Source organism: Streptopelia decaocto (assembly GCF_964273445.1).
Source record: "Streptopelia decaocto genome assembly, chromosome: 2".
NCBI lineage: Eukaryota > Metazoa > Chordata > Aves > Columbiformes > Columbidae > Streptopelia > Streptopelia decaocto.
Window position 1 is genome coordinate 159,222,673 of NC_138655.1, and position 23,408 is coordinate 159,246,080.

At 40.8% G+C, this 23,408-nt stretch overlaps 1 protein-coding gene and 1 long non-coding RNA gene across 6 annotated transcripts in view; one reads left to right on the plus strand and one right to left on the minus strand.

Annotated features, from left to right (window-relative positions):
- The window catches only part of LOC309435906, a 56,046-nt gene that overhangs the window by 16,838 nt on the left and 15,800 nt on the right, over nucleotides 1–23,408 (plus strand). The gene's annotated exons all lie outside the window — the stretch shown is intronic.
- Nucleotides 8,825–23,408, minus strand: part of CRHR2 (corticotropin releasing hormone receptor 2) — a 148,013-nt gene continuing 133,429 nt past the window's right edge. For 4 of the 5 annotated variants that reach the window (XM_082044646.1, XM_082044647.1, XM_082044648.1 and 1 more), the window contains one exon: nucleotides 8,825–9,982. In XM_082044646.1, the coding sequence (XP_081900772.1) occupies nucleotides 9,842–9,982 (141 nt within the window). In that variant the 3' untranslated portion in view covers nucleotides 8,825–9,841. Of the gene's footprint in view, nucleotides 9,983–13,377; nucleotides 13,444–23,408 lie in introns of all 5 variants that reach the window. The other variant, XM_082044649.1, reaches the window with a different exon arrangement.

Here is a 23,408-nt window from a genome sequence, read left to right on the forward strand (position 1 = left end):
CAACTAATAAATAACACTATTCAAAATGATGCCGATGAGCAATTGATAGCAAAAAGCATGTGATCCTTCCTTGCTGAAACAGGGACCTGGAGGACTGATGTATTTATTTTTTAATTGACTTTGACTGCACAGTCTTTCATTTTTACGCTGTAGATGGGACTGCTTGTAATCATTTCACAAGGAGCCTGTCCCACATGAATCATAAATGTCTTGTGGCTAGAAGCTAAAATCATTTCAGAACATGTGGGAAGAGCTGATTTATTGAAGGAGTCACATGATGAATTTTAGGGCTTCAGCAGCTTGAGGCTTTCGTTTTGATCCTTAGGTGCACAGTGAGTTGGAGGGGGTGGCAGGCTGGATCTGTTTCATTTTACTTTATGAGTTAAGCAGGAGAAGGAACTACATGCTTCCTAGGCTGATGTTGGAAACTTTGATAAAAGATTTTTATGCATTTTTTTCTCTTTATTGCCTTGCAAGCAACTTCCCATTGCTTGTCAATGCTGACCAAAGCAAAAATGTTTTGAAAACCTGTGTGCACCAAGTGAGGGAAAAGAACAAGGCTGAGCAAGCCAGCTGTTGTTAACAAGGTGAAGCTTAGCCTGGAAAACAGCAAAAATGTAGAGATATATTTCTAGTCATGGATTTTTATCAGCGAGAGTGTAAAGCATGCAAAGTCAGTAACTAATAAAAAGAGAAAATGCAAATTAGCAAAGCTGAAACAAAACCTTCAAGCAACCTCACTGATTACAGCATTGGGTGCTTGTGTTGTTGTCGTGTTCTGCTTCTCCCAGGCAACAAACCTTGCATGCACAGGATGGAGCTCAGGACCAGGGCAAGAACATCGCTTTCCTACTCCAACCACACAACTGCCTATTTTCTGTGCAGACTCTTGTGCCTTCAAACATTCAGTTTTTGCAGCATGTACTGATGGTAGCAGGCCATCTACACTGTTTCTACATCCAGTCCTCATTCTGGTCTCAACAAAATTTTCCTCAGCTCAAGCATCTCCTCCTCTCCTCTCCTCTCCTCTCCTCTCCTCTCCTCTCCTCTCCTCTCCTCTCCTCTCCTCTCCTCTCCTCTCCTCTCCTCTCCTCTCCTCTCCTCTCCTCTCCTCTCCTCTCCTCTCCTCTCCTCTCCTCTCCTCTCCTCTCCTCTCCTCTCCTCTCCTCTCTCTCTCTCCTCTCTCCTCTCTCCTCTCTCCTCTCTCCTCTCTCCTCTCTCCTCTCTCCTCTCTCCTCTCTCCTCTCTCCTCTCTCCTCTCTCCTCTCTCCTCTCTCCTCTCTGTCTCCTCTCTCCTCTCCTTTCCTCGGTTGTTCACTAAATCATATTACCTGGTAGGTTGGTCCTTGTTGCTCAGTCCTCTGAATTGACTGCTCCTTGGAGCACTATTTCTCTGCACATGCTTTTCTCTGGCACTCGGTCTCTTAACATCCCTGAAGAACATCATGCCAACAGGATCATGTCCACTTGGGTTCTTATTTTCTACACTCCCAATAAAAACTCGTACTATTGTGATGGGCATGTTCCCATGACCAGCTGGAGGAGGCATCTCAGAGCTTCTGTAGTCTTGGCAGAAGAAGACTTCGCTGTCTCTGTTTTGGATCTAGGGATGTGAGAAGAGTACCAAGCCAAGCAAGGATCAAGAAACAAATGTAAAGTTCCTAGAAAAACAGAAAGTTGAGGCTAAAGTGAGTGGATGCTGAACTGGCTGGAATTCAGAGCAGTATTGTCACCACCCACAGGGGACAAAATGCATCCAAGTTTCTCCCAAGGACTTGCCTATAACCTCAAGGCAAACTGAGGCTAAAAGCAGCCACCAAAACACATGGAGATAAGTTGTAGGGTAAAGTACCAAAGTGAAATAGGGTTGTGAGGCACGTGAGTGATGTTTTTGGAAGGAAGAGCGTTTTACAGCAGTTCAATGGAATGGGAAGCTGCTAAATGGACGCCATCAATTTAGCCAATCCTTCAATTTCTCTGGATATTCCCTTGTCTTTGATGGTCATTTTTGCTTTCAAAGTTTCAATGAACAGTGTAATGTGGCTTGGGGAGGACATGCTCTTAGCAAGCTCCTCATTTTCTGATGGGGAATCCACTATCAGTTCTTCAGATGACAACTGCCTGCAAAACCCAGGAGAAAATACCTCAAATGTTTTAAAGAGAAAGTGTTGTAGACACTGCCTAAGAGAAGAAAGGAGGAGAGAGGTTTTTTTAAAAAGCTAAATTCCTTTATTTTTTTTTTTTTTTTAATTTCCTAAAGAAATTTAGTTGTCAGACAAATAAAACTTCATTTTATTACATGTGAAGAAGAGGGACTCATCTGGCCAAATCTCATTTACCTTTTCCATTTGCTTGAATAGATCTAATAAAGACACTGTCCTTAGTAGGAAACTGTACAAGCCAGACAAACATCTTTATGACAAAATGTCCAAAGCTGATGCAGATTTTAGAGCTTGAAGTAAGTCTGTGTTTTCTTACATGCTGGCTGGGCAGGTTGGAGAGGAAACATAAAAAAAATGGTCACTGAAGTCATATGTAGACATTTGTTTCATGGGCTTCCAGTCTTACATAAGAAAAGCCACTGAAGAGAGTCCTGCTGGGAACCAGGAGGTGTGTTAAGCAGCTTTTATCTGTGATATCCAAGGGGGAAAAGAAGAACCAGTAAGAATCTCTCATTTTTACAAGCCTGTGTTCACAAGGTGTTTATGGTAGGGTTAGAGTCTGTAGACATTTGCAGAAGTAATCTCAGACTCTGCTGACCTACAACTGCTGGAGAAATAGGGAAAAACAGAAGGAAGCACCAGGTAAGGAATGTCCTGTGATTTAATATATGAGGTTTTGGGTTTTGTTTGTCTGTTTTTGAAAGAATTTGGTCACCTTTAAAATGAGAAAGACCATTTTTTAAAATGTGAAATACGGTTCTTAGTCATCAGTAACAGCATTTTGAACAACCTGTTTTCCTTCAGACAAAATTATTGCCTCATTTAACCCAGTTTTGCAAATAGCTTCAGTTCCTGTGAAATTCCTTTTTGGGAAGGAGATATGATTCTTCTGTCTATTGGAAAAATGTCACGTTGTTCTGGTTCAGTGACCTAAATTGATTTGTGATGGAGCCGGATATATAAATGGTATATACCACTTGCACCTACCTACCCTTGCAAATGGAAACACTGCCTATGAAAAAGTATGAAGAACGAAAACAAAACAAAACAAACCCACACTGCTCTCCTAAATTAAAACAAATGAGTGAAAAAATACAGAAATTTTTCCTCTTTGTATTTCCATATACATCACCACAAAGAAATACAAAATGGCTTCAGGAAAAACAGCAGTGCTGTTCTTCCCAGATGCTCTTTTCCCAAGGTGTACAATATTGAGTTCAAAAGCTTGATCTGCATCTTCAAAGCTTGCAGTCAGTCAGATTTAAACTATAAAAACAGAAAAGAAACCAATTGGTGGCTGTGGTTAATTCTTTTGAATAGATGAAGCCATGAAGCTTTCTGCACTCTATGGGGAACTCAGCACCAGTGGCTGCACCCAGTGGCTGGTCACTGCCCCCCATCATGGCTGGTTCTGGTCACCAGGACACAGATGTGTCCAGTCAAATCCTGCTGAGCTCCAGTAGAGCCTTCCCACCCAGTTCAAGGGGTATTTGCAGAAGACCTGTCAGACGTGTTTCAAAAAAGCATCTTTACACTGAAAAATACATGAGCATCTGTAAGGGCATTTACAAAGTCACTGAACTCTGGTATTCACTCAAGTCCACCAGAAATCAATGGGAATTAAGTACTCAGTATATAAGGGAATGTTTGAAAATCCCATTGGGTCCCTATCTGCACGCTTAGAAACCAATACACGTTTGGCCAATGGCATGGGAAAATGTACATTATTTTTGTATGACAGTGTATTTGTCAGCCAGTCACCTCTAACAGGGGTTTGTTGTTAGCACAATGTACACAAATCACACCTCTTATGTCTGTGATAAATCATAGGTGGACAATATTGAGCCAGTATTGTTGCTACATTTCAGATGTGGATTGAATCTCTTAGATTATTATATGGGTTTTGTTGTTGTGGTTGTTATGTATGCATGTATATATACAGTTTTATTATTATATCTTTTTTTTAATTTTGGTATTCCACATTATAAAATGAGCCCATGCTGTGTTAGTTGCCAGATGCCACATGGGCAGCCACTGAGAGAAGATTGTACCCCAAAGGGCTTCAAGTCTAAGTGCTCAATCTAGACAATGTAGGGAGAAACTAATAGAAGCAGATATGGAAAGAAACATCCTTGAAGTGACATGAGAAGTCTATAAAAGAGGTGGGAAGAGTGTGTAGGGGTCCTATTCCCAATCCAGCACTTGATTCTTTTGCTGAGTCACTTGGTCTGTGAGTCACTCTTTAGCCATAAGACATCTTCTTAAGTAAACAGAAGGATCAAAATACCATGTGTGCTCATATGCATGCATGCAAATAAGTTGAAGGGTAATAAAAACTATCACTAGATATTCAAAGTGAACTCCAGCTTTCACTTGAGTGTTGTTATTGTGGCAAAGCAGCATAGGATGACAAGATTTGTTTTTTTCTCCAAAAAGGTTATGCAATCCTTTTGTTCAAGAAAGGCTCTAGATTTGATGACTTATCTGAAATACTTGCACACATTTACAGAACTGAGGCCAATACCAGTCTGGTTGCTGAGCAAGGAGACTTGCAGGGATCCCTGGGAAATACAAACCCATGGCAATCATCAAATCTCACAAACAAGCAGTGGGGCTGACCTTGGGGGTCTGCATTACTTTGGTTACATACTGCTCCTGAGTTAGTTTAGATGTTGCCTCACCCTTGTACTAGGAAGAAGCAATTTCTGTTTCAGACATCGGGGGTGATCAGTTAATGTGCCAGGACCCACCAGTTGACACTCTGGCTGATCAATTAACCTCTGGCTGAACTGCTGAGCTGCGAGTCAGTGATCATTGAGCACTCCCAAGGTCAAAATGAGTCAACTACTCAATCACAGCCAAGCCAGCTGAAGGACATTCAGAATTTCTACTGTCTAAACGTGCTTTCAGGGCTGATTGTGTCTGGCCAAGAGTGGGATGACCCAGGTTAACCACTTCTCCCTGCTCAGTTTGGATGGGGCAGCTCATTAGCCACCGTGCCAATAATCAACACGATACTGCTGGACCCCGAGGAAAGCATCTCTCTGCAGGGTGCTGGTGCTGCTTCTTATTACCTTGCCAGCAGCTTTATAATTTGCCGTTTTTCCACCTCAGAAGATTGAATCACTCCTTTGACATATGCCAATACCCAGAGTGCAATTAATTGGTTCAGCCTTTTACATGACCCCTTGCAGGAAAGACGTGTCAAAAGGGTTGGAGTGTTCATTTCACAGCCTTTGGAGGCTTCTGAGCACAGATAGCCTTCATGGAGGCTGGCCTGCTAATTAACATCTGGGAAACTCTTTTAAGTTTTATGAGGTCTTTTTTAAAGCTTTGGCTTCTCAGAGCTTAAGGTCACTACAGCTATGGTAATTGTACTAATCAGAAATATTTTCTTTTTACTACACTAATTAGTAGGTGGAGAAACTTAGGAAACCAGTGTAGAATCCAACAGGTCTATCCAGATGATGCATGTTTTTGTTTTAACTACACATTTTGCCATCGGTCACCTTGTCATAGGAGATTGGGTTGGTCAAAGTGTGGTCTCCACTGCAAACTGGGCTTGGGGATTTATTTCAAAGGAGGAGGGTGCAAAGGTTTAAATAGTATCAGAAGGAAGCAATTAGTTCAGATCCAAAGTAAGCTTACACTTATTCTCAGATGCTGTTTGGCACATGCATTATCTGCAACACTCAGCACTGCAAACATTTTCCTTGAAAAGATTTTATGAGTCCCATTTCAAGTACTTAAGTGTTCATGGGTGTTAATTTCCCTAATGATTCACTGAACACAAGAAGCCTTGTTTTATTCCTAAATAATATGCTATAAATCAAAAGTACCTTGACCAGTTTTCTTCACAGACACATGCAATTGAACATGTATGTACGTGTGCATATGCTGATACCTAAACACACACATGCACACAGACAAAGAGGTTGTTTGTCCATCATATCCAAAACCATTTTCCTGGTACAGCTGAGACTTTTCCTGCTGATCCAAGAGCTACATCTGAATCATTCCAGATCTCTGCTGTGACTGGTTATTTTGTTGAAAGGGACATAGGGCTTTAAAAGGCATCACAATGTGAAGGAGACAGTCTTCCCTAAAGAAATGTTGCTTAATTCACATATGCATGCCTGCCAGAAGAAAGCAAAGGAAGATGACAGAAAATATGAGCATATTTCCAAGACCTCTGACGTGCACCTGCAAAAAATACAGCAGCCAAAACTTGCTCATGTTCATTCTTTCCTGGTGTTAGTGGATTGACAATATTACTACTATGGTGACAGGATAACTGAGGTTGTAAGGGACCTCAGGGCCTTCATGGAAACATGAAGAGCAGGTTGGTTTCACAGCGAACACGGGCCATACTAACTCATAGTTATGGTATGGAGTAGGATCTTTCTACACCTAATAAAACCAAATGAAGGATACAGGCAGACAGGTGGACTTAAGGAAGAATTAAGATTTATTGATTATTTGACAGATTGGGGGAAAGAGAAACAGCTTTCAAAGCACTATTTCCATGGAGACTACTTTTTTTGTTGTTGTTGTTTCTATGGCAGCTTTCATCAGGAGATCTTGGTTGCCCTATGGTCTGCCTGGTTCATGATGTGGAGGAGGGAAAGATAGGAATTACCTCTTTACTGGGGACCAGAAAAGGATGCTGAAGGATGCAGATGTGAGCCTGGCACCAGTGAGAGTCCTTCCAGGGACTTGAAGTGTACATCTAGAAAGCAGACTGACAGTGATCACCTTGCAAATGCAGAGAGATGACAGATCTCATGCCTCAGCTCGTGACTCCAGAGCAACCAGAATGTGAGCTCTAGAACACAAGTATTCCACTTTTTGTTGCCAACCAGGAGAGTTTGGTGCCCACTGAAAGACTGGGCAGTCAACAAATTAGTCACAGGTTGTCTACAGGACAGCCACATGCAGAAAAGCTGGAGCTCACTGTATATAATATGAAGCAGTTTGGATTGAGCTCCATGTATCCAATCTCAGATAGAAAACCCTCAGATGGTGTATATATTCCTTCCACTAGCTCTCACAAAGCAGTCACCTCCTAGGAATTTGCCTGATAAAACCTACACCCTATTTTTTTTCCTCAAATCCTGGCCTTTATGACCACCCCCGCTCCATGTATGTGGTGCTTATCTATCTCCATCATTCTCCTTTGCTCTGCACTCTCTGAGAAGACAAAAAAAGCCACCAACAAAATTTCTTGTTGCTCTTCCAGGGCTATTCTGAAATCTTGCTCTTAAAAAGCTGTCCGTAGAAATTCAAGCTTGATTTTCATCACAGTGCTCTAGATAAAATGGGCTGTGGCTGTCAGGACCTCAGGCATGACCGACTTTGGAAAGTTTCCATTGCAGAACAAGTAGGGGTAGTGTATGTGTTAGCATAGCAATCACTTCACAATTAACACAAGCAGTCTCTCATTAATGCTGTATGTCCACCATGCTGGCTTGAAACAGGGTCCAGTGATGGAAGGACTGAAAATCTCTGCTTTGAACAAATACTAATTAGTAAAAATAATTTCATTTTTTGTGAAAATACACTCCTGGTAGCAACAATAACCGGCAATTTCTGACAGTAGCTGCTGCATTGCAAATCCCTTTTTCATCCCAGACTGGCCTAGAGACAGAACAGACACACAGGCATTCAGTTCACACATTTCTAACTTCTAGGTATATCCATCCATTCAGAAACAAAACGCCAGAGGCTACACATCCCTATTACAATGCAGGTGATGAATAAAAGCACTGACACAGTCCTCTCTCATCAGGTGCTTTTTGTTTCCCAGCTACCATGAAGATGGTTTGCATCACTTTGCAGAGCTCAGGGTGCCTGGCACATGCAGGCACATCTCCAGTCTTATTTGTATCTCTGCCACACTGGGATCTATCAAGCTCATTGGCATGTCACATGGAGGGCTATGTGAAGACTCTTCCCTTCTCCCCTTCTTTGGCAGAGATGGCAGGTCTAACTAGACAGCATCCCAAATCTCCTTTCTCCCTCCTCCCTCAGTTATCTCATTGAGGCACATGAACCCAAGTGGAGAGTTAGGAGGGGGAAAAGTTACAAAAATTTAATTTGTAAATTTAAATTTACTGTGCATTTCCAATCAGCTAAAAGTTGAATGTGATTGAGCTGTTAGGGCAGAATGCCTCCAAAAGTAGGGGATTAACATCAATGTCTTCTAAGGTATTTTCCAGTCCTGTGTAGTCCTGAAAACTAGAGAGAAACCAATTTAAATCTGGAGATTTAAATCCAGCTTGTGTTGGCAACTACACTAAAACATGTGAAGAATATTCAGAATAAGCATGCTACAGTGCAAAGAACGAATTACTCCAGCACCGGTGAGATACAGGCGATGGAGAATGTATTACACAACTTGCTTTTTAATTTCTGGTGTTGCAAGACCCATTGAAGGGAAGGGGAGTGCAGAGGGACAGGGATCCAGTGTGACACCATGAGCTGAGAAGGGGACAATCTTGCATTTATAAGCCCTCTTGTTCAATTCTATCATGAGGTTGTTCTTCTTATTGTCTCATTATCAAACAGGATTTCTTCCCCTGATCTTAGGTACAAAAACACTCCCAAGATAGGTATCCTCTTCCTTTCTAAAGTAAAGAAAATGATGCCTGGTTTTATTGAAACCAACCCAGAGTAGTGTTTATTATTGAAAATATACATTATTTTTGAACATCACATAAAAAGCCTAGTAGATACATCTGGTCTACTTCAAAATGCTCAATAGATAATCTTTGTGCATCACGTAGCACTATCCTCATAATACAAACTTCCTCTTCTCCTTCTTATTTTTACAGTGCTTCCCTTTTATGTTTTTTAAATCCAGAAAACACATTTTATTGTCCTTTCCCACCCCAGTCCTCTTAGTTGAAGAAAAACAAAGACTTTCCAAAGGCTACTTACATTGTTTTGAAAGTGTGGGGCTAAGAGGAATAAGGATAATTTATGGAGCTATCTAGAGGTGTTATTGTCCTTTTCAAAATGTTGTGTATGAGCAGGGCACGGTTCTTGCAAGGCAACATGCTCTGTGTTAAGAAGTCCAGCAATGCCCTGGCCAGCTCCCCGTCTACCAAAGGGAGAAATGGGTAAGGTAGATAAATTTGGAGTTTTCACACCACCTCTCAGATGCTCTTTTTCTTGCTGCCACATGTTCTCAAATGACAGTTCTGCAGAGAAGAAATTATTACAAAGAAACAGAAAGGCTATCTACACACCAAACTGTTGAAATCATTGGGAATCAATGTACATAGTGAGATGGGCAGTATGTTAAAAATAGTCTTCATTCACCATAATACGGAAGGAAAAACAAAACAAAAAGAAAGGAGGAAAAAAAAAAATGATTGTTCCTGTCAGTGTGCTGGTTTAGACTTTTCACTGTGAACTTCCACAAAGTGCAGTCAGTGTTGAATCTCGTTCTTCTTTGAATCTGTTTTGCCAGCACCTACTCCAAGAGGCTTTTGCCTGTTTGCCTTAAAGCAGCATCACGAACATGGGAGATGAGAGTCCACAAAAATATGATGGGCACCTCATTGTGAAAGAGCAGTGCAGAATAAAGGAAGAAAGTTTGAAGAAAGGGGCTTGGGGAGAGTGAAGAAAGAAAAACCCTGAAGGCCACCACGTTGTGCGTGTACGCGCGGGGCATTTCACACAGCTGCGGTCTGTTTGATGCTGTGGAAGCTGATCCGTGTTGGAGAGGTGGGGATAGACATGGCACGTGCCACACGCACTCGGAGGGAGTGATGGTCTTGCCAGCGGTGCCATCTTTTCCTGGCAGCAGAACGGACCTGGTGAAAAAGGAGAAAACAAACAAAAGGAAGAACATGAACACTTAGAATACTCAGGTGTCCTCTGTAAAGGGACACTAGACAGCTCAAGGTGAATGATGATACGTGTCAAACCAGTGAATCATTGATTCAGTTGCCTAAACATGGACGTCTAGCTCAATTGATATTCTTCAAGGTGCCGCACTCTAGGAAAAGCATGGGTTTCACCTATCGCATGTCTCGCATCTGATGTCTTAAATACCGCAGAGCATTTCAAATGGCAATAAATACCTAAGCTTATGCAATTAAATCAACCTCCTGAGATGGATGCACCACATGGAGGTCTTATAGAGACCTGTCACAGGGCCTGTAGCTGCCCCAGCTTCCCTTGTATATGAAGGGGAATCACATATTATCTAACTAAACATTGGTGTCTACAACACAGACACACCTGAGCTAATCCCTGTGAGCAACTTGTGCAGGCAATGGAGAGCTACTCCACAGTCAACAGAAGGCCATCCTCAAACAGATGCTTACAAATAGGACAGATGAGTCTTCTTTAAGTGAATATTTTGTGGCATGAACCACAGAGAGAGCCCAGGAACAATGTATAAAAGCAAGAGAAGTCAAAGTATAGGAACCCCAACCTCAAACACAATGGGAAAGCTTGAGGTACTCCTAACATAGACTGTAATCTGTTCATGCCAAATCATTGGAACAGAAGACTCAAAGTCAGAAGCTGTAATGAAATATTTAGATGAATTTCTGGGTATTCTTGTTGATCTCTTCTTACTGTAGGGATGAGAAAAACTCAGACCCCTAACTAAGGCAGAGAGGTAAGTCTACAAAGTCAGGTGAGATGAACCTGGCCCTGACTTCTTGAGCAGTCAATGGGCAATTCTACTCACAACACTTGGAAAGGATGTTCGCATTCTGCTGCCAACCTGAAATCCAGTCAAGTTTGAAAAAAGAGCATTTTTACATACAACTTCTTTATCAAGCCAGGGCCTCCTTTGCCAGAACCACATTTGCCTAGAAGGTGGGGTTATAAATAATATAACATAGACATTACACCTCAGCTACTGACCCATAGATCTCTTCCTGACCACAAGAGAAGCATTCAGTATAGCCAAGGGATACAATTCATCTCCTCCTAAAGCAGATGTCCAAAGCAGTCCAGATACTGTGATCAGATGAAAAAATACCTATTTCCTTTCATTAGTTATAAAGTGCGTCTAGACAACTAGCTCTGCTTTAGATGTCTGGATTATAAATTTAGCTGCATTTAGACAATATTGATATCTTACCCTGCATGTTTTTCTGTCTTTAATATACTTATCTTCACTGTATCCTCCAAAAGTAAGGGAGTTTTCTTACTCCCATTTTACCACTGTCAGGCTAAAGCTTGGGTATTAATAGCAGTGATGTTGTAGAGTAGACCTCAACACGGATCAGCTACCATGGCAACTGTACAAGATGAGCTTGCACAGCCTGGGTGAAACCCATGCTGACACAGCTTCTCAGCTATCAGCACCTGAGGTAGATCAAAGCCGTCCTGGGTGTATCTATAATCACCACTGGGATTGCAGGGAAGAAGGTGTTGATCAAATTGTCCAAAGGTCCATGGCCACTGCTTTCTCCATTTCTTTTAAAACTTGGGGCCTGCCTTCAGGCACAGTGTTAATTCTACCCAAAACGTAAGGAACACACACTCCCCAGCCCCCTGTCAGATCAGCTCCAACACGTCTAACAGGTGCTTGGATGAACTGATGAGATCTAGCAGCAGAGTTATTTCCCACCCAAACCACGCACTGTCAGTATTATGTCATAGATGAACAGTAATAATGGCTTCATAATTAAAACATACAACACTTCATAAGAAGGACATGGGAAGGGGGGATCTGCACTCCTCTCAGGTGGTTCCAGTCCTCCATTTCTTGGTCGGCCTTCATGGTCTTAGAAAGACCCATAGTCTGCAGCACTGCAACTTAGAGAGTCTACACTGTTGTGGTCTGGCACCTAACAATCCCGTCTCATCACCAGGTTTGTCCATGAAATACACCCCATTTCAGGTCTGTGAGTATCAACTTGGAAAACAGTTTTGCAATTTGCCCTTTTTAGTGCCTTGTCAGGGGAACCCTGAAGCTGGAAATCTGCCTTTTCTATCAGAGCCCTTCCAGAAGGTGCAGATTGGACAAAATGGACCTGAAGATCTCTTTCTTTGGTTGTTGTCTTGACTATGTGTTATCTGTGCTGCTTGGTCTGACACTTAAGTAGATGTAGATATTTATAATAAGGTGAGAAGTGTGCCACACAGGGATTTTTTCCTTTTGATTTTGAATCAATGATTTATTTCAATATAAAATAATGGGGTTTGCACTTAACAGGTGGGACAGACCCTAGAAAAATAAAGGCTATGAGGGGTCAGGGCTGCTTGCGTGGAAAAGGGGAAGAATGAACATCCCATGAAAGAAAAATTAAAGTTAAAAGACAGCACTGCTAGGAGAATCATGGTCATCCCAAATGAATTTATGATGAGAATGAGAAAAAAGTGATTAAACAAGAGTGCAGGGGATGTCTGGAAGAGCCTCTTATTATGAAACACTAAACCTTCCTGCCGCAGCACAAGAATAAGTGGAAAGAATATGTGTTATGGTGTTGCGCTTTCATCGATGCGCAGTGTTTGCAAACCTCTCACAGTTCTACCTGAACTGGCCAAGGGATACTTATTTCTGATTTTGGATTTAAGGGAGAATATAATATGCACCGAAAGGTAAATCCATGTGCCAGGGTACATACAAGGGGGGATACATCTCATCTGAAATCTTGATACCTAGTCTTGGCTAATTATTTAGCTTTCAGTATAGAAAATGGAGAAAGAGAGAGGATCTCCATAAGAAGGTGGCTTAGATATGTGGAATGAATAAGTCCTTGCTTTATCTTGCTCCTCTGAGCAGAAAACCAACTTAGCTAGATGTTGGGCACCTAAGGCAAGTGGTATGAGTAACATGCAAAGTGTCTTGGGAGTAACCAGTGTCCTGGAATTGTCCCTTAAAGAACATGGGACTTGATCTGCAGAGGGGAGTTGCCTCTCAAATGCTCGTTTCTCCCCAGATGTCACCAAATGTTGAGATATTAAGAAGTTTTTCCCCCTTTCTTCTGGAGTGAAATTCACCCTTGTACAGGGAGATGGTGATCCACTTAAGTCCTTCAAATAGTTGAATTTCTTCATCTCTGGTGCAAAAGCGGAGAATAAATATCTGTGTACAACACAGTCCTCCAAAAGACATTAGTAGCAGAGTGTCAGTCTTGTGAGCTGGTGCATCCCAGGTACTCCTGGAGCACTATTCCATCGAGTCATGGAAATGGGGAGTCACCTTTGTGTTTCTGAGAAACTTGTGTGAACAGGTACTTACTCAGCCAGCGATGCCAGATTAGATTTATCATTTGCGCTTCAAACCAATCAAGTCAAAAAGAGTCACCTGGAGATAAAGACGTGAGTCTAAACAAGCAGTTGTCTGAATGGTTTTATTATAAGCTTTGCTTACAAGCTTTGAGAAAAGATAAAAAGTAGTAACAAAAACTCTGTCTTGTACAGCTGGAGCTGTTCCTAATAGACCGGGCACTTGGAAATAGACTCTACACTTAAAGGGGAGAGTGCAAAGCATTTCTTAATGACAGGATAATTCACTGCAATTAGGATGTGGCAAGAGCACAAGCAGAAAAGCTTAAACTTAAATTTATCTCTTACAATTAAACTCAGAAGCAAAATTCTAGCTTAACTTTAAGACAGAAAAGAAAAAAGAAAAATGGCTGTGACTGCTATAATAACATGTTAAAAAAAGCTATTACACAGCAGAAAAGTAATAGAAAAAGATAAGGCAAAATAGTAGCTTCAAACCTGGTTGTTAATCTCCATGAGAGCGATTACCTCTATCTGTTAAGCATTTGTAGAGTCAGTACCATGTCCTAGAGTCAGCATTAGCACATCTATGACCTGGAATTAACACCACTTGCCTGTAATAGCCCAAGATGCACAGGGTATCATCAGTGTTTAAAGCTTAACAAAGAGGCTCCAAAATAAAAATTATCAGCTTCACCTCTGTGTAACTTCAGTTGCTTAAGAAGACAAAGTTTATTTGTGCTGCTGAGCAGAGAGCTCAGTTCTCTGTGTTGACCCCTGGTCTGTCTTTCTCTTGCAAACAACTGCTCTCTCAGAATTACCCTTTTCAGCTCTTTGCTCTTTGCATGCTTTGAATAATCACAGTTTCTGAACGTGTGGTCAAATCAGATTTACCAGCATATTTGTGCCTACGGAGTGTGGGCACAGGATTGCTTTAGAACAGCCAAGAGAAAGAATTCACATCATGGGATGGAGATAAGTCGGTGGGTGATTTGATTTCTTCCCTGATTGGATCACCTAACTGAGGAATTCTCAAACTTTCAGATCACATCTGAAAATCACTAAAAACCAGATCTGTTCATAAAAATACTTAAAAACCTCTCCCCCTCTGAAGAAGAACAACAAAAAGAATGGAAGAGATAGAGAGAAGGATGAAAACACCCAGAGAAGATTTGCTTTTGATAAAGTAGACATCAGCTTTGTATTGCTATTACTTACGCTAGACAGTGGCTGCTGGCTAACTTCATGCAGCCATCGATTAGAAATGAGCTGAAGAAAGAGCCTTTAACGACATTAAAAATCAGGTTTTGGAAGAAATGTCATGTCTTATTAGCAGAAAGGAAGAAAACTTGATCCATTTACACACTGCTTAGAACAAAAAGGCCAATTCATTTGGGGCTTCTTGACGTAGTACTAAAATATAATATTGGTAATTTAGGTAAAAAGGAAGGGTCTGATAAACAGATTTGGATTAAATAAGCTGTCATGGTAATAGGAGCTGGACTATTGGGATGCCATCATACTCTCTACCCAGAGAACACCTCTCATAAGAAAGTGTTAACAAGTGAGGGGCAGAGGGACAGCAGGTATCTGACTACAGAATAATCACAGTGTTCAGTAGTCTATGACTACATAACACTAATTAAGTTCTTACTTTGCTCAGATGCAGCTTTTTAGTCCCAGAAAACGTGATCCAAAGGCAGATGAAATAAATGAAAAAGGTTTATATAGATCTCAAGGGGCTTTGAAACAAACCAATTTTTGCTCTATGAGAACAGATCTCAGTGATGAATTCATCACTTAAGCAGCTTTGTGACATGTTTGAGATCCTTGTGCTGCCATTGGAGGTAAATGGAGAATAACTTTGGTTTTGGAGAACAGGAGGCTGAGGGGAGACCTATCACTCTCTGCAACTATCTGAAAGGAGGTTGGAGCATGGAGTGGGTTGGCCTCTTCTCCCAAGTGGCAAGTGATAGGATTAGAAGAAATGGCCTCTAGTTGCACCAGGGGAGGTTCAGATTGGACCTCAGGAAAGATTTCTTCCTGGAAAGGGTTGTCAGGCATTGGAACAGGCTGCCCAGGGCACTGGTGAAGTCACCATCCCTGGAGGTATTTAAAAGATGTGTAGATGAGGTCCTTAGGGACATGGTTTAGTGGTGGACTCCAGTTAATGGTTGGATGCCACGACCTTAAAGATCTTTTCCAACCAAAATGATTCTATGATTCTATTAACAGCAGTGCAAATTGTGGAAAAGTTGATGAAGATTTATTCAACCTTATTGCAAACTACAGAACAAGAGAGACTTTCAAGCAAAGCCCAGATCAACAAAAGAAAACTGGCTATGCAGACTTTACATTTCAAGATACTGGTCTCACTGTGTCTGACTCTGCAGTGTAATCCACTTCCATGAAGTTTCTGAAGCCCTGGTCTCACTCTGTATCCAGCAGAAATGTAAGAAAGGCCATAAGATATTAGCAACAGTTCATTAAAAAGAGGCAATTAAAATAGTTCAGTTGAAATCCAACCTCATTTGGGTGAATCATTGCCTATAAATGAAGTTGAGGGTGATCAGTTCTACTGCATATGTGTGTATATTCGATGTCTAATGTTAGGGGGATAATCCCATCCATTACATAATAGAACTTAAACTAAGGTAAGATGATGCCTTACAGGATACCTTGAAAGGTTTTGCAAAGGATCAGGGTGTCCCTCAAGGGAGAAGAGGCAGTAAATGCTGGATTTCATAGTAAATGCTGTGAAGAAGCCTATGTATCAAGCCTCTCCAGATTCTTGGAAGGATGAAATACCATCCTGAAAGGAAGTAAAGAAACAGAAGGGCCTAAGTGCAGAGACCAGTGGACTGACAGACCTGGGGATCTGCAGATGAGGAAAGTGAATACTCTTGAAAACACAGGACTGAGTCTTTATCTATTTTTTTGTAATTAACATACATTACTGAGCAAATATAGATATGTCCTACAGCTACCTCTCACCCTATTAGTATGTTTTTGCAAGGCCTCTGGTAGAGCCAACCCCTCAGGGCAAAGATGGTCATGTTACCATTAGACAAAAAGCTGAACCAAACATCTTTATACATAAGCCATTACCAGTGTTTAATCATCCAAAGGTAGGGAAGCGATGTAGTCAAAACAAATGGTAAGGCTCAAAGGAAACAAAAAAGAAGCTCAGGTGGAACTTTTTTTTTTCTTTCTTTACATCACACCACTATTTTATGTAACATTGTAAAATTTCTTTTTCTCCCTAAGGAAAAAAAAAAAAAAGATCCAGGTTTACTGATCTGGAATTCATTTTTTTGCCAGAGAATTTTTCAACAACAGGTGGGTAGTTTTGCAACACCTGCCAGATTGGAATGTTGAAGTCTTATTTCCAAGACCACAACAGTGAAATTTTGTTATCATAAATAAATGTTCAAGAAGCTATAACAGTTCTGACTAGATATAAAGATTTTCCACAGATTTTGGGGTGGAAGCAGATGCTGCTCCTTTCTGCTGGACCACAAAGGACCAGAAATAACCACTAGAGAGGGAGGCCATGAATGCCATCAGCCCACTCCAAGCAGCTGTGGTTTTGTTGTGGAGTGCTCTGGAGGCACAGAATCACAGGATCATGGAATAGCTGGGGTTGGAAAGGACCTCTGGAGATCATCGAGTCCAACCCACCTGCTGAAGCAGGGTCACCTAGAGTACGTGAACAACAGCTCACAGCAGCAGTGGTGTAGTGAAAAAGAATATGAGGTGGGGAAGGACCCTCAGACCAGTTGCTCCCATTCACCCTGCCTGGACTTCTCATTTTACTCTCTCTGGCAGGATCCCGGTCTGAAGAGACCAACTGGGGTCACAGCAATGAAGGCGACTTTCTACCAAAACACACTTGGGTGTGGGAGATGGGTACTGAGAGGAGACTGCAGATGAACTGCTGCCTGGTGGTCCAAAAGGGAAGGTTTGATCCCTTTGGTTGACTCTATATTGATCAGACATCCTCAAGGGCATTTAGTATTAATAACCATGCTCACCTCTTGGCTACTTTTGCTCAGAAAACAATCATTGTGGGCGATAGAATTAAACTTTAACCCTCTAACCCACCTCCATATTCATATTTATTCAGTTATTTGAAGGAATGCTTAATGTATGTCCTTTGGGTTCAGAATGATAAATGTGAAGTCTGCTTAGATTGGTAGGCAGGTAGATGACTAACCATTTAGGTGGTGATTCATAGCTGGCAACTATAATGAATGGCCTCCCAAGATGATCAGATCAAAGTGAGCCACTTTGAGCTTAACAGATTTTGAGAGACAGATGGTGCCTGGGTAAAAGGTCAACACAAAAAAAAATTAAACATATTTATCCTTGCCTTGCACCTTGTTGTGAGAATAATTTACGGTGCCATCTGATAAAGTAACCTGTTCTGTTCATCTCTGGTTGTGGTTTCTCTCTAAGTCAGTTAATTGCTTTCCATTTTAAATGTTAATCCATAGATGGCTATCAATATTGACCAGATCATACTAGAATCTGAGACCTGTTTGAGCTGAGAATTCATGCTTTGCAGGTTGATTTCAGACACAGGCCTTGATAGTTATATGCCTTGGTAATACAAGATATCACCATGTAAAGGACAGCCACCTTATTATAAACACAAGATTCATGAATTATAGAATAATCAAGGTTGGAAGGGATCTCAGAAGTCCTCTGGTCCAATGTCATGATCAAAGCAAATCCAGCGTAGAAATTATATGCAGTTTTGAAAATGTCAGGCCTTACCCAGTCATTTTGAGCATATCAAAGGACACAGATTCAAAATGCTTCTGGTGCTTTCTTCTAGTGCTTAAACACCCTCCATGTTTAATTTGTATTTCCCTTGTTTTCTTCCTTCAGACTGCTCTTCTCTATCTAGCCCTTCATCAAGAACTATCACTATAAATTTGGGTCATTCTCATCTATCATCACCTTCATTCACAAGCACCACTTGTCTCAGGAGAAAACCACCACTAGCAAGGAGGTCTGGCTGCGAAAGTAGGTACCACACTAGAAAGGGAACTGGAGGGAAGATCTGTCTTCCTTTAAAGATGCTTTATCTGGAATCAGTCAATGAGAGATGCTGGGAAAGCTGTACCCATGTGCCTGTGAGCAGAAAGTATATACTAAAGAACTGAAAGACGACTCTGGAGACAAAAGTATGAAGAATCTCTAGGTGAGGTGTGATCCTAGAGATTGACAGAGAGTGATTGTAGCTCTAGTGAGCGCCACTGCTGCTGTCTGTTGGCTTCTCTTGGTGTTCTCCTATGAAAAGCCAAAGGTGACAGCTGTCTTCATTGGCCTAATAACGGAGTCTCTTTCGGTACTGAAACTATAATGAATATTTTTCCTGGGTTTCATATCATGCAGGCAATTATAAGGCTAGTCTTTATATGCCTAACAACTATCACCTTCGCTGAGATTTTTTTCAGTTTCAGGTCTGGCTGTGACCCGGATAAGATACTGATGTTTTTATCCAACATTCAGTTCTAAAGGCCATTGTCAGAAAAATCAGAGGTACCACCTGAGGTGAATCCCTCACCAGACACCCTTTTGAAAGATAGACTTTAATTAAAGACGTGCCCTCGAGCTCAGTTACTGGATTGAATTCATCACCTTGAACTAGAGAGGCTAAAGAGACAATTCAGTAGTTTCTGTGAATCTATATTCTCATCTAAACTTACATAAGGATGAGATACCATGAATGCATATCCCTGATTACAAATTATTATCTTGTTATAAGCAAACTGATCTAGGTAGAATAAATTTAATCAGCTAAAAAAACCTAAAGATCTTTTTAGTGAACTGCAATAAAAATTGTCCAACAGGAGTTTTGTGGAAACACATTCTCCTCAGCACAGCTTCGTGCCATTGTATCTATCCTTGTTCCAAAGAAACTCTGTCGTAAATATATTTTTTTAATCCAGTGTTTTGTGAAATTAAATTCAGTCTTGTGACCTGTGAATTGACAGAAAAATTTTTGAGGAGTATCTTGATTTTTGCAGTCATTGGAAAAAAGTTCACAACCTTCATTCTTTTTAGCTGACATTTAACACAAATGCATATATATATTTTTATCATGCCACTTTTCATAACATCTTAAATTCTGAGAAACCTCTCAGTCTCAATTTTCTTGGAAATCCAGGGATGCTCTTTACCACACAGATTAAATTACATTTACATAATTTTGCCCTCTAGTGCCAGTAGATTTTCTCTGTGTCCAAAAAATTACAACTTTTTCCATAGAGTCTCTAGACAAATTAATATGAGTCAAGTGCCAACGGCCTCTCATGCTCATCCATGGCACACATGGTTTTCTCAAAACAACTGCAGAACTTTTCAGAGAGCAAGAAAACAAAAAAAACCCTGTTCACTTTGTAGCTAAAGTGCTGCTTCTCCTTAGGTTCACTGGAATAATTTGTGTATAATGTGTTAGCTTGAAAGACATTGATTTTCAAAATCTGAAGGATCATATTTCAATACACACTTGCTCAAGACGTGGCCCATCATGAGTTGTGGAAATGAGGGAAAGGAAGATGTTTGCACGCCCAGGTCAAACACCTGCTCTAAACTAAACTCGTTCCATTTCAAATTCTTTGCATGGACTGCAAGTTAATAGCTTCACTTTTTTCCTTTCAGTGATCTCACTGCTGAACTGTCAGAGCAAATCGCTGCAAAATCAGGACCAAGAGCTTTTATGGTGATATCTTGTATTACCAAGGTGCTATCTTCAGAGCACTGGAGGTGCTGCCTTCTCCACCAGAAACTCAGATCTATTCAAGCAGCAAAGCTGTGTCACTGCTCTGATCTGGGGCAAAAAGTTCAGAGCAAGAGAAAAACTCTAAGTCCTAAGGAGAAGTTGTTTAAACCAAGGGAGGCTACAAGATGTTAAAAAGAAAAAAACTCTTTTCTGTTCCTTTTTCCAGATTTCATGGACAGAACACTGACAAAAAGGCAGAAACTTTGATAACTTTCATCTGCAATCCATATTGTTTCAGCTCTACTACAGACACTTATTGGAAGTTCGTAAGTGCCTAGTGGTATCTGTATCAAATATGAAATGGTAGAGATGCAGCTGAGATCACAGCATTATTAAAGCTTTAAATTAATGGATTTTCTAACCTTTTTGCTTGTGTCATCATTAAGAGCAGGCCTGGCACAGTGTGGGATGAATAAAGACTATTAAATGCATTTAAAGAACCCAACTCTGTCATAACTTGAAAACCTGCAGTATGTAAAATATGCTGGGAGCACAAGTCATCAGCTCATCTATCACAGAGACAGGAATATTGGATTCGCTGAAGAAATAATAATTCAACAAGCCTTCAGTGATATTTATAAAGATCTCAGGCTTCTGCAAGGCTACTACGTAGAGGTTATTTTGGTTTTAGAGCAAAATCTGCTGTGGATCTCACTAAAAGTGCTGGTAGCTGATGTGGATTGAGTGGCATTACCTTCATCAACACTTCTCATAGGGATGTCTCTCTGAGAGCAGCTAATGTCGGGAGAATGCAAACGATATTTCGGTTCTTCTCATGTTCACATGCACTAAAGAAATACAGTCTGTTTCATAGCAGATAATTGAGGAAAACCATGTGCTGCAAATCTAACAGAGCAGTAAATGGGTATGGCTTTCACTGCGTAGACATGGAAGTTTACAGTAAGAAAACAGACTTCTGCTGTGCTGCCAGCCAAGGCCTCCATATATGCCCCAGCTGGCAATGTAGCTGTACAGGACTTTGTCTTCACAAAGGGGCAAGGCACAGTGTTATTACAAGGTTTTGCGATGTGATGTGGCCTTCAGAATGTGATCTGGCAAGCATAAGCTCTTTTTAGAATGCTCTATCAGTATGTGGAGATCTGGGGAGCATAGGCACTATCACAAGGGAGAGCTTTTTAAATAGTGTGCTATAAGATGCAATTATTTTTCTCCACGATCTGATTACAAACCCAGAAAGCCCTGAAAATTCACTAAATTCGCTACTTGTTTCTAAGCTGTGCAGAGCTGAAGCTAAAAAAGAGCAGGAGATTTCACCCTTTGAAACCTTCATGATATTTGAAAAGCGTTGCCACAGTACATTAAGATGAGTCCAAGGTCCTTTTACAGTTTTAAAATAGACAATGCTACAGTATTTGAGGGGTTTAGAGTTATGTTATATCTCAAAGAAGCACTTAAGAAGTTGCCATGGTTTAGCTAGTCAAGTGGAAATTGTACATTTTATGTAAACATATGGCTTCAGGGAGGATTTTGTTCACAAATTCATCTATTTGTAGGTGTCTATATGTGAGCACAGTGCCTAGGCATGTGTTAGAGTCAGTGGAGAGCTAGTCCATATTGTTAATGAAGACTAGAGTTCAAGTGAGCAAATGAAGGTTTCTACTGTATGCTAAGATGATTAAAATAATAATTAAAAAAAGACTGTATTGACTGGCTTGAATTAGTGACATTGAAAGCTTGTGCCATTTGAGAAGCCCCCCTGTAACCCACTTGGCTTCCCACTTCCAAGTCAGGAGGTGTGGATCTTCTACAGATCTTGTATCATATCTAGTAGACCCATGTGGATGTCTCAGATACTTTCTAGCCTCTGAAGTGACACTAGATATCTATGTTTAGGGAAAGGAATCAAGATCATCTACATCATCCAAGCTGTGTGTTACCCCTGAACTGACTCCCAGAAATGCCCATTCAAACTGTAATAGTAGTGTGATATAGCTGAGAAAATCACTGCTATGGAAATAATTCCAGAACTGCTAGTAGATTGTTATCAAGGCCTAGAAGAAGTACACGAGGTGACTCATCCTGCCTTTCAACAAGCCTGATTATGTCTGAACTCATTTAGGTTACAGGAGATGGGAAGTTGGCTCATGGCCTTGGACACAGAACTTCAGACTACTGTGCTGAAGGAGATATTTCTCCCACTACAAGACAGCTGAAAGAATCCCAGAACAGATAAAAAAGTGAAAGCCTGGTATGAAGAGCCAACTGATCCTGGGCCAAGTCCACAAAATGGATGTGCACGAGTGTAATACGAAGTCCTGACTGACTATGAAATGATGTCTCCCAGGTTCCAGCCCCTCATGTTCATTGTGACTCCAGTAGAAAAAATAAAAAAAACCCAAAAAGATAGAAAAAAAGCCTGCTGTCTACATGGAAGATTCTCCTTCTGCGTTAACAGTGTAAACCTGATGAATATGACAAGTGCTACTGAAGAGACATGTCAGGCTTCTGATGCCTTTAACCTCATCAGATTGTGCAGCACATTGGCTCACAAAAGAAAAAGTAACTGTAGTCACAGTTAAGGTGCCCATGCTTTTGGGGAAAGACTTCACCTCCATATTTATTAAGAAGCAAATGGAATTTATTGAAGGGAAGTTGCAAAGAGAACTGAAAACACTCTGCTGCCAGTATATAAAAGTAGCATGGGCCTAACCTGAGAAAGCAGTGTTGCTTTTGGTTAACACCACCTCGGAATTAATGAAGAAGAGAGAAAATGAAGAAAACCAAACCAAACCAAACCAAACAAACTGAAATAAAACCCAAACCAAACAACCAACCAAACAAAATAACACAAAACAAACCCAAACAAACAAAATCAGCCAAAACCAAACTGCTGCTTCATTGGCTGAAGTCTAGAAAATGTTGCAGAGCAGCTGGGTGAGAAGACCTGTCCATTCTTTCTCATAGCACCATACAGAAATTAATGAAATTAAGAAGCACCACAAAGAAAATATACAATGATACAGCAGGAATAATTAAGGCATGGAATTAATTTCTGCAGAGAAATTTTAACTGGGCAAAGCTGATGCACTTAAATGCAGGTAAATGAGACACTGGCAGTGTAACTGGGGAAAAAGTTATAAATCTCTCACACTTTGGGGTTTAAGTCAAACACTGAGGGATATTAGTGAAACATTTATTACTTGAGTAGCAACGGCTAAAATTAATTCTGAGCAACACCACCAACTCTGTCCTCAGTTCTCTTTTCTGAATGTAACAGGTATTGATCACTC